Raw genomic sequence first — 16,802 nt, forward strand, 5'->3', positions numbered from 1 at the left:
AAAGAAAAAAATGAATGCAAAAATAAATAACAAAGGCAACAGTACATAAATTGTTGGTATGGTAGCAACTTCAATTACATTTTTTCTTCTTCCTCTTCTGGCTTGTTTTTGATCCAACTACTGTCCTTTAGCAGGGTCCTTTTCTTGTTAGTCTCCTGTATCACATTCTGTCTGTTCACTGATCCCAAAGTGTTACTTTTGGCATCTATTGAGGGGAACAGAGAAAAAAAAATAATTGCCTGTGATGACATCTTACCTAGTCATGTGTTATCCATTTTTTTTATAAAAAATATTTTAAAAAAATGTTCCTAAAGGGTGTTCTCTTCTTCTGTTTACAGGAGCACACCACTCCTCTGCAATCCAGCTTCTTGATTGCTGGGGCAGATTGACAGTTCAGACCTGCGGCATGGTTACACCATTGTCTGACCTGTGCACTCTCACATTGTGGTAGGAGATGCAGCTTTGGCTCTGTAGCATGAAGAACGCAGAAGAACACTGAGGCTGCCTGGATCCAGAGAAGCAGGTTGTATAGCTGTAACCTCTGTCGGAGGCCACAGGCTCAAAAAGGCTACCTCAGACAGACTTAGCATAAGTCACTTCGTTTGGCAGATTCCAGGGAAATCTTGACACCCTTTAACCTTTATTCAGAAATTTGGACGTACTACATGGTCTAGTGGAATGCTACCTGTGGATGGGCTGCCATCGGTGTAAACCAGAGGCAGAAATGGTCACCCATCAGGATCAAAACCAAGAAGTCAAGTAAAGGACATAATTAGGATACGTAAAAATAGTCCAAAAAAGTAAACCAAGGTCAAAACAAGGAACAAAGCTAACAAGGAGCAAAACAGACAGGACTGAAACAGAAAACTACAAGACTATATCTGACAGCATCCAGCAGTAAGCTGGAAGCTAAAGTAGGGTATGGTGCTCTGCAGTTGGCCGAACCAGGGAGCTGATATTTTCAGCTAGACAGTACAAACACCCATACTGCCTGACTGGACAGAAGTACATGTTCCAGCCACGCAAATCTAATTGGCTGGACAGGGCCTGTGTCATCCAGACCTTCTAGCTCCAATGTCTTTTCTATCACCAACACCACCCCCAGAATGAATACGATGGCACTTGGCAACAGAAGCAGATGTAGCAAGATCAGGTCCTGGTAGAGATTTGCCAATAGCTTGCAAAAAAGCTTGCAAATGCGTTCTCCATACTTAGGAAATTGATCACTCGGTAGTGGTTGAGAACCTAGGCAACAATCAGTAAACTATAGAATTAAAGAACCTCCGTTATTGAGAATGAAAAGGATATTTTAGAAGAAATAACTTACAGATTTGCTTTTTTGCACAAGTACTTTGCAATTTTAATCATTATTGAATATGAGCTAACCCCTTTAAGGCCCCCTTCACACGCACGTGTCTCCGGTATGTGCTAGGTCCGTGCCCACATGTACCGGAAACTAAAAATTATAAATAAAAACTATAATTAACACATGTACCGGAGACACAGGCACACGTAAACACATTAAAATCGATGGGTTTATGTGCACACACGTGTTCAGCCCTTAGCCCGTGCCTCCGTGTGGAGCACACATGAGACCGTGTGCTCCATATGGAGGCATGTCCATTTTTCTCCGGCAGCACGGGTGTCACACGGCTTGCACACGTACCACACGGATGTAGTGTGGATGCGGGCCCACGTGACACATGCCGGAGAAACACACGTGTCATTTTAAAAATAAAAAAACACAAACTCACCTCCACGAGCCCTGCAGTCTCTGCCGCGGCTGTCACCTGCATCCAACCCCCAGTGAATTTGAACAACGCATCTTCTTCACTGGGGGCCAGAAGCAGCATCAGCGGGGCGTGGCCTGTGCCGGACACTGTCATTCAGCACCACAGACAGCTCTGGAAAAAACAGGTAAGGCGGGGCTTTCCGATCTCTGTGAGTTATTACGTATAACACACGGAGAACACTCATGTGCCACAAACACGGCACACGGGGCGCAAACCACCCCTTTAATACGTACGTGAAAAAACGGTAAGTTTTTTTCACATGCGTGTGAAAGGGGCCTAAGACTCAGTACACATCTGCAATATAGTTCCCATTGGATGGAATAATACCCCAAAGTATACATTGATATTATTTAAGTACCAGCACCATTCTAATTGTCTCCTTGCATATACAATTTTAAACTATGTCTTGCTTAAATTATTTGCTTAACCCCTTAACACCCATTGACAGATGTGTGTGTAGAGCCCACTGATGTCAGCTATATTAAACTGCAGGCACAGCTGAGCTCCACCCAGTGCTGTTAATCATTTAGATACTTCTGTCCAACAGCTGAGCTCCACCCACTGCTGTTAATCATTTAGATACTTCTATCCAGCAGCTGAGCTCCACCCACTGCTGTTAATCATTTAGATACTTCTGTCCAGCAGCTGAGCTCCACCCACTGCTGTTAGTCATTTAGATACTGCTGTCTAGCATCATTTAAATTGTAAAATTGCCAATGCACATGAGCACAGGGCTCCATTAGCTACCCACCTGGAACCGATGGGTTACAATGGAAGCCAGATATTATTTTTCAACACTTTACACCGTATGGTAAAATGGATGATGTCATTCAAAACTACAACTTTTCTCACAGAAAAAAGCAAAGATATGACTCTTAGCAGAAGAGGAGGAAAAAACAAAGGCACAAAAATGAAAATTTGCCCTGGCGTTAAGTTGTTAAAAAACATTTGCTAATATTAGTGTCGTTTTACACATTATACCCATGCTGATATATATATATTACCATTTCCAGATTTGTTAAAGCTGAAAGTAGACATGTTGCAAACCTGAAAAATATAAAAAAAGAATGACATTAGACAATGGAATTCTGTGCTAAATGCCATTGAGCAGTGGTGGTGCCCTATGGTAAATACATAGCATTAATGTATGTGAATGTGGAAATTATTTGCACATGATATTTTTATATATTCCCAGTTTAATGATACATTTAGACCTGTAGTATAATGGTGAAGTAATGGGTGAAAAACTCTTGTCTTACCAGTTAATAATGATGTACCATACAGTAACCAATCTTTCAGTGGCCAAAATAGCTTTGTAAAATGTATTTGGATATCAATTCATTACTAATTAACAATTACCGTACTACTAGAAGAATATGGCTGCTTTATTACAGAAACAACTGCACACACGTCCATGAGCAATGTCTGATATTGTCAGGTTCAAAGAAATAAGAGGGCAGATCTGTAGCCGGGCAAACGGCCTGAGGACGGATGTGGTACAGTTTTTAGAAGAAAGATAATTTTTTAACCCTCTGCAAATCTTTAAAAATTGTAATTTTTCTTTTTTTAATTATAATATAGGAACAATTTCTTAAAATCTGATCATTTTTGTAATACACCGAGCTTTCTATAGCAGATGAAGGCTTAAATGGCGTTCCTTTGTAGGCAATTATGTGGTTTTATCTCTGGTTATAAGCATGATGGTAGAATAAATGAAGATGACTCAGACTCCACACCCCTGTAAAATATGCAGATACACTCAGTGAAACTGGCGGGTTTTGCAGTCACTCCTGTGTTGCATGTTGCCAAATATTTTGTTTGACTGATCCAGTCATCTGAAACCAGAGAGTATGGGCAGTGTTCACATACTTGTTCTACTGACAGTACTATATGCATGATCTCTGACGTGGACGAACTGCACTGGAAGCAAAAGATTATACTATACATTTCACAGGGATTCTGTAACTACTGATAGTAATTAAAAGTAATGCCAGCTAAAACGTATACAGCTACAAGAAGTGATTCATAAAAGAGGCTATAGGGAGATGGACCTTTGTTCTTCACATATCTACAATACATTTCTATGTTATAAGTAGCATTTATTCAAAGGTTAATTCCAGGTCACTAGTGTAGCTACCAGGAGGGGGGCAGAGGGTGCAGTCCACTGGGGCTCCCGCACTCTATTAAATTCTGCAGCAGAGCAGGGAGACTAGAACTCCCTGCACTGCAATCCTCCATTCTGTAGGCTGTAAGTGTTGCTACAGTTCTGGGGCCTACAAAACGAATGGTCCAGAGCAATTATGTCATCACAACATGAAACAGGACACGAGTCCCAGCACAATGGTGTTATCGCATTTGTCTGACTGGGACAAGCCACCGTCTGCTGCTGGGTTCGCTGGGTAAGGTGAATATGTGATGAGAAATTTTGTATCTGCACTGGCTGCGAGTGACTTATGGAGCTTTGTCCTGAGAGCATTCTGAGAATGAAGTTGCATAAGAGCTTGGTGGGACATTACACCATTGGACTATGTCGGAACTCCGAAGAGTCTTTATTCAAATAAATAATTATTTTTCTCTGTTTGTAGAGTATTTTCTAACTCTACACTTTCCAGGTTAGTAATGGGGGTGTCTGGTATACTCCTCTCCATTACTAACCCCTGGGATTGATGCCAACTGGCAATTCACTGCTGGCTTCAACCCCAAAAGTATTACCCCCATTGCCACCACACAAAGGCAATTGGGAAGAGTCGGGCAAAGCACCAGAATTGGTGCATCTAATGGAGGCGCTTTTTCTGGGGCGGCTGCGACCTGCTATTTTGACGCTTAGAGGGGCCAAATAAACATCGGCTTTCCCAGCCTGACATTATCTGCCCCCAGATGTCTGCTTTAGCTTGGTTGATTATCAAAAATAGGGGGGACCCTACACCTTTTTTTTTTTTTATTATTTAAATAAATAATCTAAAAAATGGCGTGGGATCCCCTCTATTTTTGATAACCAGCCAAGGTAAAGGTAAAGCAGACAAGTGGACCAGTTATTTATGCAAGTATTCATGTAACCATTTATTATTTTTAGTGATTTTGGCCTATTTTTAGTAAGGAAATGCATGTATAACTTAGTGCTCTATAAAGTGATTCTCTTACTGGTGCAGATTAATTTAATTTATTTGCTGTTTTTTTCCTGCTGCAGAAGAGTAAATAGAAGTTTTTAGCGCTTTGACTATGTTTAATTATTTTTGTTTTAATCACCCCTAGCTGTAACAGATTATTCACACACAATATGGGGGATTTATGCAGCGATCATACAGAATGCATCCAGAATGTCCAAACCTTTTTTAACAAATAGAAAGATTGAGTAAGAATAAATGTAACAAAGAGCATATTGCAAATATTAAACACCGGATGAGGGAGTTGGAGTATTTCACAATTAAAGGAATGCAATATTTATGGGAAGTGGCCACATTAGAGCAGTATTGTTAGGGCCAGGTGGACGGGCAGACCCAGGAGGTGGATCCACTGGGCCGAACTCCTTGATGAAGGCAAGGGGTCCGGTAGCCGGAGCACTACGGGTAGCAGGACAGTCTGTGCACAAGAGTGGAATGGAGAAGTCCCTGGGACCACGGAGTCACTGATGGTAGTCCGGGTGACGGAGCTCAGGTTCGGAGGCCGAGATGTTGTCAGGCAGAGTCCGGAACCGATGGAGCGAGAGGACGGGTCACCACAGGGATCAGAGATGGAACGGACTGACGGGACGGCAGATAGTCAGCGTTCGGGAATCGGCAGGACCGGATGGCGAGGCAGGAGCGGCTCTAGAAGAGAGATAGGTAAGTATGGCACAGAGACACAAGGAGACCTGACTCCTAGCTTAGGAAACACAAAGAACAGGCCCCGCCCACTTGGACACTAAACCCCTTTATACCCTGTACCTGTGTGTTCAATTTCCTGTCAGTGGACGCTGGCCCTTTAAGAAAGGGTCAATGACCGCGCGCGCGCCCTAATGCGCATGTGCGAGGCCCGGGTGCCAGAAGCCAGGGCAGGGAGCGGTGAGCAGGAAGCAGGAGAGCCGGGCTGGGGCTGAGTAGCCGACGGGCGCCGGGAGCGGGGACCGGGCCGCCTGGAGACCGCAGGCAATGGAGGCTGGAGACCGGGGAGAGAAGCAGGGAAGCCGGGGAGCGTGGCAGGTGAGCCGGGGAGCAGAGCAGGGGACCCGGAGAGCGTGACAGTACCCCCCCCACGCCCCCCTCCCCGCAACCGGGACAGGAAGGCACGGATCAGAGGAGTACCCACATTCTCCCGGGGCTCCCAGGACCTATCCTCAGGGCCATACCCTGCCCAGTCTATCAGGAAGAACCGTCGGCCCCGTACGGTTTTCATGGCCACGATATCCCTTACCGCATAGATATCATCATCGGCAATAGGAGGAGGAGCCGAACTGGCAGCAGCGGAGAAGGGACCAAGGACAACCGGCTTGAGCAGGGAGACGTGGAAAGAGTTGGGTATCGTCATCGTGGCCGGGAGCTGCAGTTTGTAGGAGACCTCATTGATCTTGCTGAGGACTTTAAACGGCCCGATGTAGCGAGGACCCAGCTTGTAGGATGGTAGCTTCAATCGGACGTACTTGGAAGCAAGCCAGACGAGATCTCCTGGAGAGAAACACGGAGGGTCCAGACGCCTCTTGTCTGCGTGTCTCTTCATCCGCAGGGAAGCACGTCCAAGGGACGCCTTGACAGAGTCCCAAATTGTTGCAAAGTCACGGGCTACAGCATCAGCAGCAGGGACATCCGAGGAAGAGGATACAGGTAATGGGATGGAAGGCTGAAGTCCGTAAACGACATGGAAGGGTGAGCCGGAGGAGGACTCACTGACATGGTGGTTATGGGAGAATTCAGCCCAAGGAAGAAGCGTGGACCAGTCGTCATGATGGGCGTTGACGTAGTGACGTAAGAAGGAGGTCAAGATCTAATTGACTCGTTCCACTTGGCCATTCGACTGAGGATGGTAGGCTGAAGAAAAGTCCAGAGTCACTCCCAGATGTTTGCAGAGGGCCCTCCAGAAGCGGGAGGTGAACTGAGTTCCTCTGTCGGACACAATGTGTGATGGAAAGCCATGCAACCGGAAGATGTGCTGTATGTAGGCGTCAGCGAGTTCCTGGGCAGAGGGCAGTCCAGCCATAGGGACGAAATGAGCCATTTTGGAGAACCGATCCACCACGACCCATATGACTGTGTGTCCGGAGGACAGGGGCAAGTCCGTAATAAAGTCCATCGCAATGTGTTGCCACGGAACTGAGGGTATAGGCAGAGGCAGAAGACGGCCATATGGCAGATGTTTAGGCGTCTTGTTCCTGGCACAAGAGGAGCAGGCTGAGACAAAAGAAGCGACGTCCGTGCAAGGGATGGCCACCAGTAATGACGTACAATCGTACTCCATGTTCTCTTCTGACCAGCATGGCCGGCTGTTTTCGAGGCATGGCCCCAGTGCAACACTTTTTGCCTGTCAGTCTCAGAGACATAGGTCTTCCCGGGCGGTATCTGGGCCAGGGTGACAGGGGCCACCGGAATGATTTTACTAGGGCAGATGATTGCTGGGATGTCTCCTCCTCCTGTTCCATGGGCAGGAATGACCTGGACAAGGCATCTGCGTGTACATTCTTGTCCGCAGGTCGGAAATGGAGCTGCAAATCGAACCTGGCAAAGAACAAGGACCACCTGGCTTGCCGTGGGTTCAGTCGCTGAGCGGACCGCAGGTATTCCAGGTTCTTGTGGTCCGTGTAAATGATCACGGGGTACACTGCTCCCTCTAGAAGGTAGCACCATTCCTCCAGAGCCAGTTTGACTGCCAATAGCTCTCGGTCACCGATGGTGTAGATGCGTTCAGGCGCTGAGAAGCTCTTGGAGAAGAAACCGCAAGTCACCATCTTCCCGGAGGAGGACTTCTGCATGAGCACTGCTCCGGCTCCCGAGGAGGAGGCATCCACCTCCAAGGTAAACTGTCGGTTTAACTCCGGACGGTGGAGCACAGGGGAGGAGGCAAATGCCCGCTTCAGAGAGCCAAACGCGGCGTCGGCCGCAGGTGACCAGTCCTTTGGATTAGCCCCCTTCTCGGTCAAGGCGGAGAGAGGAGCAGTCAGAGCCGAGAAGTGAGGGATGAACTGGCGGTAATAGTTTGCGAATCCCAGAAAGCGTTGGATTGCCTTCAGACCAGAAGGAGGGGGCCAGTTGAGAATGGAAAAGACCTTCTTCGGATCCATCTGCAGTCCGGTATCGGAGATTACGTAACCCAGGAAGGGAAGAGAAGACTGCTCGAAGACACACTTCTCGTACTTGGCGTACAGACGATTGTCCCTCAGTCGTTGTAGTACCAGCTGCACGTTCTCTCTGTGGGTCTGGAGGTCCGGAGAAAAGACCAGGATGTCATCAAGATACACCACCACACAGATGTAGAGAAGGTCCCGGAACACGTCGTTCACCAATTCCTGAAAGACTGCTGGTGCGTTACACAGGCCGAAGGGCATCACACAGTATTCATAGTGCCCATCACGGGTATTGAACGCGGTCTTCCATTCATCCCCAGAGCAGATGCGGACCAAGTTGTAGGCACACCTAAGATCCAACTTGGTAAACACACGAGCTCCTCTAAGCCAATCAAACAATTCGGGGATGAGCGGCAGGGGGTATTTATTTTTCACGGTGATTTGGTTCAATCCCCGGTAGTCAATGCATGGGCGTAGGTCGCCCTCTTTCTTCTTAACGAAGAAGAAGCCTGCTCCAGCAGGAGAGAAGGATCTCCGAATGAATCCCCTTGCCAGGTTCTCCGTGATGTAGGTAGACATGGCCCTTGTTTCGGCAGGAGACAGCGGATATATCCGTCCTCGAGGTGGTGTAGTTCCCGGGAGCAGGTCGATGGCACAATCGTAAGGACGATGTGGCGGCAGTACCTCTGACTCCTTTTTATCAAAGACGTCCGCGAAGGACCAATAGGCCGAGGGCAGTCCCGGTAGGGACTCTGGAACCGGAGGTCGTCGGATGGGTTGAATAGTCTTCAGACAGTTCTCGTGGCAAGAGGAGCCCCATCGGGTGATTTCACCAGTACCCCAGCTGACTAAGGGTTCGTGTGTCCATAACCAGGGGAGTCCCAGCAGGATTTGATGAGACATGTGTGGGAGGACGTAGAGAGCGATGTTCTCGGTGTGCAGGGCACCGATACGTAGTTCCACCGGCTTGGTGATCCACGAGATGGTGTCAGAGAGGGGTCTCCCATCCACAGAGGCAATCACTAGGGGTTTGTCGAGTGGAGTAACAGGCACCTGGTACTTGTCCACCGTGGCCTGCTGGATGAAATTGCCTGCTGCCCCGGAATCGAGGTATGCCTCGGCCGTGAACCGCGTCTCTCCCGTTGTCACTTGAACTGTCCACGTAACCGGGTCTGAGAGAGTCCCAGCACCTAGGGTGGCCTCTCCTACCAACCCTAGGCTTTGGAGTTTCCCGGCCTCTCTGGACAGGAGCGTAGAAGGTGTGTGCCCTCTCCGCAGTAGAAGCAGAGGCCCTTGGCGAGCCGTTCTGCTCGGCGTTGTTCAGACTGCCGCAAACGGTCGATCTGCATGGGCTCGTGGACGGAGACACCAGATGACGTTGACTGAAGTACGGCGGGCTTCTGCGGAGGAGAGGAATGCCGTATCGGACGTCTCTCACGGGACACCTCTTTGGATCGTTCCTGAAAACGAAGATCCACTTGAGTCGCTAGGGCAATCAGGGCATCCAGGGTGGACAGCACGTCACGACCAGCCAGCTCATCTTTAATTCGACCCGAGAGTCCTTCCCAGAAGGCGGCGGTTAGAGCCTCATTGTTCCACCCGAGTTCCGAAGCCAAGGTGCGAAAACGGATGGCATATTGACCCACCGTCAGAGTCCCCTGACGTAGCCGGAGGAGAGATGAGGCAGACGCGGAGGCGCGTCCGGGCTCGTCAAAGGTGCCACGAAATGCCTGCAGGAACTCCTGGATGTTGGTGGTCACCGGATCCTCTTTCTCCCACAAGGGGTTCATCCAGGCCAGCGCCTCACCCTCTAGATGGGACATCATGAATGCGACCTTGGCTTGGTCGGAGGCAAACAAGTGCGGCAGCTGCTTGAAATGGAGGGAGCATTGGTTTATGAATCCCCTGCAGGTCTTGGGATCTCCGGCGTACCGGGGTGGTGAGGCCAAACGAAGTCTGGAAGCATCCGAGGAGGCTGCCACGGGAGCTGTGGCCGTGGATTGTCCAGTGGAAGCTCGAGATGCCGAAGATGTGACCGACGCTTGCAGCGTGTTCAGGCGGGCGTCCACAGAAGTTATGAAGTTCAGCATGCGGGTCTGGGTCTCACGCTGGCGTGTGAGTTCCTCCTGCAAGGCCGCTAGTGCTTGGGCGGGATCCATGGCCTGTTCTTACTGTTAGAGCCAGGTGGACGGGCAGACCCAGGAGGTGGATCCACTGGGCCGAACTCCTTGATGAAGGCAAGGGGTCCGGTAGCCGGAGCACTACGGGTAGCAGGACAGTCCGTGCACAAGAGTGGAATGGAGAAGTCCCTGGGACCACGGAGTCACTGATGGTAGTCCGGGTGACGGAGCTCAGGTTCGGAGGCCGAGATGTTGTCAGGCAGAGTCCGGAACCGATGGAGCGAGAGGATGGGTCACCAGAGGGATCAGAGATGGAACGGACTGACGGGACGGCAGATAGTCAGCGTTCGGGAATCGGCAGGACCGGATGGCGAGGCAGGAGCGGCTCTAGAAGAGAGATAGGTAAGTATGGCACAGAGACACAAGGAGACCTGACTCCTAGCTTAGGAAACACGAAGAACAGGCCCCGCCCACTTGGACACTAAACCCCTTTATACCCTGTACCTGTGTGTTCAATTTCCTGTCAGTGGACGCTGGCCCTTTAAGAAAGGGTCAATGACCGCGCGCGCGCCCTAATGCGCATGCGCGAGGCCCGGGTGCCAGAAGCCAGGGCAGGGAGCGGTGAGCAGGAAGCAGGAGAGCCGGGCTGGCGCTGAGTAGCCGACGGGCGCCGGGAGCGGGGACCGGGCCGCCTGGAGACCGCAGGCAATGGAGGCTGGAGACCGGGGAGAGAAGCAGGGAAGCCGGGGAGCGTGGCAGGTGAGCCGGGGAGCAGAGCAGGGGACCCGGAGAGCGTGACAAGTATCTAGTGGCTGATATTATACCTAAGGATATAATATAGTTATAGGTAGCAGTAGCTCCAGGTGGGACCCTCTGAGTGCAGGTGCAAGGCAGACAACTGCATTTGCCCCCCTTCCCCAGTAGCTACACTACCGTATGCCACATGTTCAAAAGGTGCGTTTTAATAATTAAGTAAATTCTAACTATGGGTGAAAAGAATCACCAGCCATAGGCCGGAGTTCCACTTGCGTATGTGTGCCACCCCCGTGGAAGCAGCCGAGCGATGACAGGGACATCCGATAGCTGTTTCCCCCAAAACGAGGTACCCATGCAGCCTCTGAAGTGCTGGAACCTGAATCGCTTCCCTCCATCTCCTCCGGTTCCGATTCCACTGTAAAAGGGATGATCTGATGAGGAGCCGCGATCTGGTCCTCTTCAGCGGGATTTGAGGAGCCCGCTGCCGGTGTTGTTGGCAGCGGCTCGGGGTCAGCTATGGCCAGAGGCAGAAGTGGCAGAGCGATGGCGGTGGTCAGGGGCAGATCGGACTCCACGTCCGCATTGGCTGGGTCAACCGGAGCTGGGTTTCTGCTTACCCGTCTCGCGCACGCATGGCCTCTCTTTCTAGGGCCCACACTGCTGCTTCCGCCCTCCGCATCTCGATCCAGTCGGCTGTACCGGGAGCAGCATCCCCAGCTGAGCAGTCACGCTTTCCTGACATATTTCCTCTGCGGGGTCCAGGAACGTTATGGCAGAGTCCTGGCGCCCCTGCTTCTCTTCCGCTGCTACATACCATCACGCCCCCTCGGTTTTTCCGCCCACTACTCTCTGCTGTGCTGGGGCCCTCTGGGAATTTCTGGTTCTGGGCTGACTCTCAGGACGAAGGGCGGGGCTTCGGCTTTGAGTGCTTTTGCCCGAGAAGACGGAGTTTTGGCACCAGAAGATGGCGGAAGATGGTGGAAATGGCGGGAAACGGGATTCTTAACTCGTGGTTTGGATTTTCAAGGCGCACTTCACCCAGGTAAGTGGGTCCCGCTCATATCCCGTACGTGATGCCAGGAATTTGAGGTGTGCCGCCCCCGTGGAAGCAGCCGAGCTGCTCAGATCTGGGTTTGTTGTGGCTCAAGGGTCTCCAGACCCGGGGGTCGTGTGGCCACTCAAATGTAAGGGGGATATTTACAGGGAAGTTGTTATATTGTTCTTGATGCCACCTGTGGTGTATGGTAATTCGGGGAGTGCTGCCACTGCCGTTGTGAGTACACGGGGTGAAGTGAGGCAGCAAGGTGTTGTAACCTTCCACAGGTAGGGGGATGCCCCGGGACTCAGTGTAGGGGTGCAGTGGGATGCAGGGGTCACTCTCGTACTCACTCAGTTCATAAGCAGACACTGACAACTGGGTAAACCAAGTCTCTGGGTACCGTTGCCGCTGAGGGGAGCTCGTCCGGGTCCCGTCCCCAATAATGTTGCCTAGTGATCCGTGACCTGCCTCCTGGCACTAAGTTTGATTTCAACTTGGTGGCCCAGTAGTATGGAACTATCCGGGCCCCGCTCCCCACTCTGGCTAAGTGTGGGAGCTTGCTCTCAGAGCTCACGCTTGGGAATTTCTGGACCATTTTGGATTTGAAAGTCCTATTCCCCTCATTGCGCTAGTGCCCCGATTCTGGACCAGGTGGGAACAGATCATAAAGGCTCGCTTCTTATCAGGTGAATTGTCAGGTTGCCTGAAGCTACTCCCCGACCTAGGGTCCGTGTACCCCGTCGTGCCTTCGGTCCCGGAACGGTGAGTGTGCTAGGCTGATGGTTGTCCTCCTCGACAGGTCCAGACACCTTGCCACAATCCCCTGTGATCGGGGGTCCGACTTCTCTGGGCCCAGACTACCGTCTGCAACCTAGACAGTTCCTCCACTCCTGACCTCCTCTGAGCTCCTACAGCTCGAGGGCTACCTCCCAACTCTCTCTCCACTCACAGACTGACTATTCTCCCTTACTATGTATGAATAAATTCACTGCACTCGTTATTGAACGTGAAATAATTTTTAATGACACGTGGAAAAGAAAAAATATCTAACGACGTTTCGACCCACCAGGTCTTTATCAAGTCACTGTCTGATAGGTGACTGTATAAGGTGAGGAATATAGTGCACTGAAGCACTAAGACAATTGAAAAAGGTGCCTTAGAGATAAGATGTGCAAGTGCAGCCGCACCGTTGCTGGAGAATTCTAGTGTATTATTCTCCCTTACTACACACCTCACCTCCCCTCCCCCGACCCCCCAGGTAGGCGACTCTATTCCACTCAAGCGGTCCACTAGTGTGTCTGGTGGGTGTGGTGCAGGGTGTATCTAGGATTTGATTTGCTGTTGGAGGCAACACCATTTAGTTAGGGAGCCAGAACCAAGAGGGAGGCGGAATACTGCACAGAAAGGCAGTTTGTGCAGTACCCTGTGACGACCTGATAGTCCAGGTGCGTCACATATGAATCATGTGAGTCTTGCCTCGCATCACCCTGCACGGCCGCACACTCTCCTGACATGAGCTTGTCGGCTGCATGCATTTCTATGCAGCTGAGATGCTCCTGTCAGGAGAGTGTGCAACCGCGCCGTGTGATGCGATGCAAGACTATACAGATATCTTAAACCTCATGAGGCTAGTGTACTTAATTTAGTAAGATATCTGTCAGAATTGTTCCTTAATCCTTTTAAAAGTTTAAACTAAACTGCGGCCCATGGTCCATCTTCCCTATTGCTGGTGATATCTCTCATAATTCCGCACAAGCTGGTGCTATCAGATAAGATTGATGGTGGAGACTGAATACACTTGGACTCCCTCACTTTAGCTGGACTCAAAAAACACTTAATTTAATATTGGAATTATACAGCCTGTCTGACATAAATCTTTAAGGTAAGTACATCAGGTGTAAGAAATCTATGTAAGGTATGCACTTTGTATAGTGACAGGTCTGCCTTACACCATCCATCCCTAAAGACCTATGTATACTTCTCAAATAGCATCAGGACAATAGAAAAAACTAAAATAAGGCAGTCATGGACATTGGCATCATTAGCAGCACAACTGGCACCGAAATTGGACGTTTTGCTATTTGAGGAAGGGTCAATCCTGATTTCTCATATTATAATTCATGAATATAGTAGATGCTTTTACTGTGTCCTTTAACCATGAGAAAAAAACATATTTCTTTAAAGTGGTTTCTTTTGAGTAATTTGTACAATATTGAAAATAACTAAATTATGTAAAAAATGTAAATGTTATATCATTCTTGGAGGATAATATGTGTAACTTGCCTGTCACTTCCTTAAGGTGATGTACCACACACAGAATTAATAATAAGTACAGAATAACCTGTTAGTCCAGCAATTCTGCAGCCCTAGGCTTAAGCCTTTGTTGCCTTCCTCTCTATTGTATCCTAATAATAACATAGTTACAGCTTATAGTGTTATAAAACAACACAAAAAAAAGTGTGTGTCTCTAGGCACATGTTCTCAATGGGACAGGCACATGTAAAAGTACTGCTAGTAGTAACACCTCTACACCTGGCCTATTGAGACTTGTCCAGAAATATGGCCTGATCATCGGGTATTCATCTATTGATGTATGTAGAAGCCAATTAATTGCTGAATAATACTCATTCAGTTTATCAACTAACATGTCACATTGCCAAGGTAAAGCATGTGACTGAAGTATAACAACTGTTGGTTATCCATTGTTCTTGCTGACTTTCAGGTAGTCTTTAACTAAAATCTATGTCCCGAATCAAAAAATAAATAAATAATATATGTGTACATATATTGTGAGATGCCAAGTGGAGAAGTAATAGAAAACAGGTATGTTTTCCCTCGGTTCATTTCATATGCCTCCATGTACTGATTGTGGAGCGGTTAGCCCATGCAAATGGGCTAGGAAAAGCTGGGAAAGTCAGATCTGGCACAACAATTAGTCGCTGAAGCCTGTTTATTTCAGTATAATTTTAGGCCCGTTTTTTCCTGGAGCAATCAGTAGGAATGGCAGTGGGACTGGTTGCGCCCCTCTCCACATTCAATACAGGTTTTGATTCCTCACTGGATCAGCTGTAATAATCAGGAGGCATTCAGTGCAAGGAGACTGCTGAGGAGAGGTACAGGCTCATGGCTGCTGGTGCTGAGACTCCATACCTCCGCTTGCTGTGTTGAGGAGAGCAGTCCAGACTGAAGGCTACTGGTGCTGAGGCTCCATACCTCCGCTTGCTGTGCTGAGGAACCGACACAGTAAGAGAATACTGTTTTGTTTTTTGCATAGGTTTATTTTGTAGTTAGCATTTTGTTGTTAGTGGCCAGACGGCCTGAGACATTTATTTTCCTATTTTTCCATGTGTAACATTGAAAGCTAAGCGTACACAATAAACACGGCCGTACCTGTGTGGAACCTGCCAGTCTGCCGCTGTCATCTGTGAGTCCATGGCCGCTCTCACAATATATATATATATATATATATATATATATACAAAGTATAGGTAAGAAAATCGGGTATCATGCCGCATGAGAAAGATAGTTACTATTCTTGTGATTGCTATACTGTCCTGAGGAAGGGGGCTGCGATCGCTGAAACGCGTAGACCTGACCTAGCTAATACAATAAAGACTTGGATTTATTAATTCCGGCTTGATTGGTGATAAGCGCTGCGTGATACCTGATTTTCCTACCTATAATTCATCTCAATTCTTCGGGACTTTTTTATTATATCCCTATTTTTTCATGAAACATTTTTTAACATATTTTAATAAAGAACTTTTTTCCAGCTTCTACCACACTATTACATCAATTTTTAAATGATGTGGATAACATTTTTAATGAAAAATCCTTCCCGTTTTTTCATTTTTCTTTCTTCTTTTTTTTTTCCATTTTTTTGACACATAATAATAATACTATGAGACCTCTCATTTTTCACTATTAATGACACTCAGATTTCACCTTTTTTACATCAACCCACATGGTGCTTACTGCTAAGACGGCAATAGCTCCCATTTTTTAGACTTTCTCTTTATCACAGCAGTTCTAGTCACCCGTCCAGGAGTTCACTTCATGCAGTATATATACATATATATATATATTTTTTTTTGTTCCTTTTTTTCACTTCACTTCATTTTCTTTCTGTGTTTCACTCCTTTATAATCCGAGTGATGGCTCACACCACTAAATGAGGTCACCATAATGAATGTTTCCTAGCACAATTGGAGGTTCGTGCCTCTAGAGAGGTACACAGATTTTTGAAAATAATTTGTCGATTAAAGACTTTTATATTTATATATTTTTCATGGATGTTTAAATTAAAAAATGTTTAGGTTTATATAGGTTACGATTGTGTATTCTATGTTATTTTTGTTAATTTATAGCGTTTTTGCTATGTCATGTAGGCAGAGGACCGGCCCGCTGTGCTTTTTTATCAGGAGGCGGTCCTCTTATCATACCTCTTGTATATATACCTTCTGTTTGGATCTATACCATGCCTTTTGTTGATGTACTGGTCCTGAGGAAGAGGTCTTTGACCTTGAAATGCGTAGACCGATGAAATAAAAAGAATATTATCCTTCATCTGCTTCTACAGTTTCATATGTGGCTGATGCGCGGCTTTAACCCCTTCTATATATCTCTTGAATGTTCTTCCACGTGGGGCTGCAGCAGACGCCAGGATCTCATGCGTATTAGTAGTTGTGACTTTCACAACTATACTAGGTGAGTGTATATTCTCCATATATACCACACTGTCATTTTGGTGTTACACTATTAGCGCTTCTTATTTTTAGATATAAACAAGGGGGATGGCATAGTTATTAAACACCATAAGGACTATGAGGATGAGGCTTTGAGCA

At 47.9% G+C, this 16,802-nt stretch overlaps 1 protein-coding gene across 3 annotated transcripts in view; it reads right to left on the reverse strand.

The window, feature by feature from the left end:
• Positions 1-16,802, reverse strand: part of SCEL (sciellin) — a 148,535-nt gene that overhangs the window by 100,930 nt on the left and 30,803 nt on the right. For all 3 annotated transcript variants that reach the window (XM_075336773.1, XM_075336772.1, XM_075336771.1), the window contains exons 2-3: positions 2,798-2,840; positions 79-205 (exon numbers count right to left, since the gene is read on the reverse strand). In XM_075336773.1, coding sequence (XP_075192888.1) covers positions 79-205; positions 2,798-2,831 — 161 coding nt within the window. In that variant the 5' untranslated portion in view covers positions 2,832-2,840. The remainder of the gene's footprint in view (positions 1-78; positions 206-2,797; positions 2,841-16,802) is intronic.

Source organism: Anomaloglossus baeobatrachus, chromosome 2, assembly GCF_048569485.1.
Source record: "Anomaloglossus baeobatrachus isolate aAnoBae1 chromosome 2, aAnoBae1.hap1, whole genome shotgun sequence".
Lineage (NCBI taxonomy): Eukaryota > Metazoa > Chordata > Amphibia > Anura > Aromobatidae > Anomaloglossus > Anomaloglossus baeobatrachus.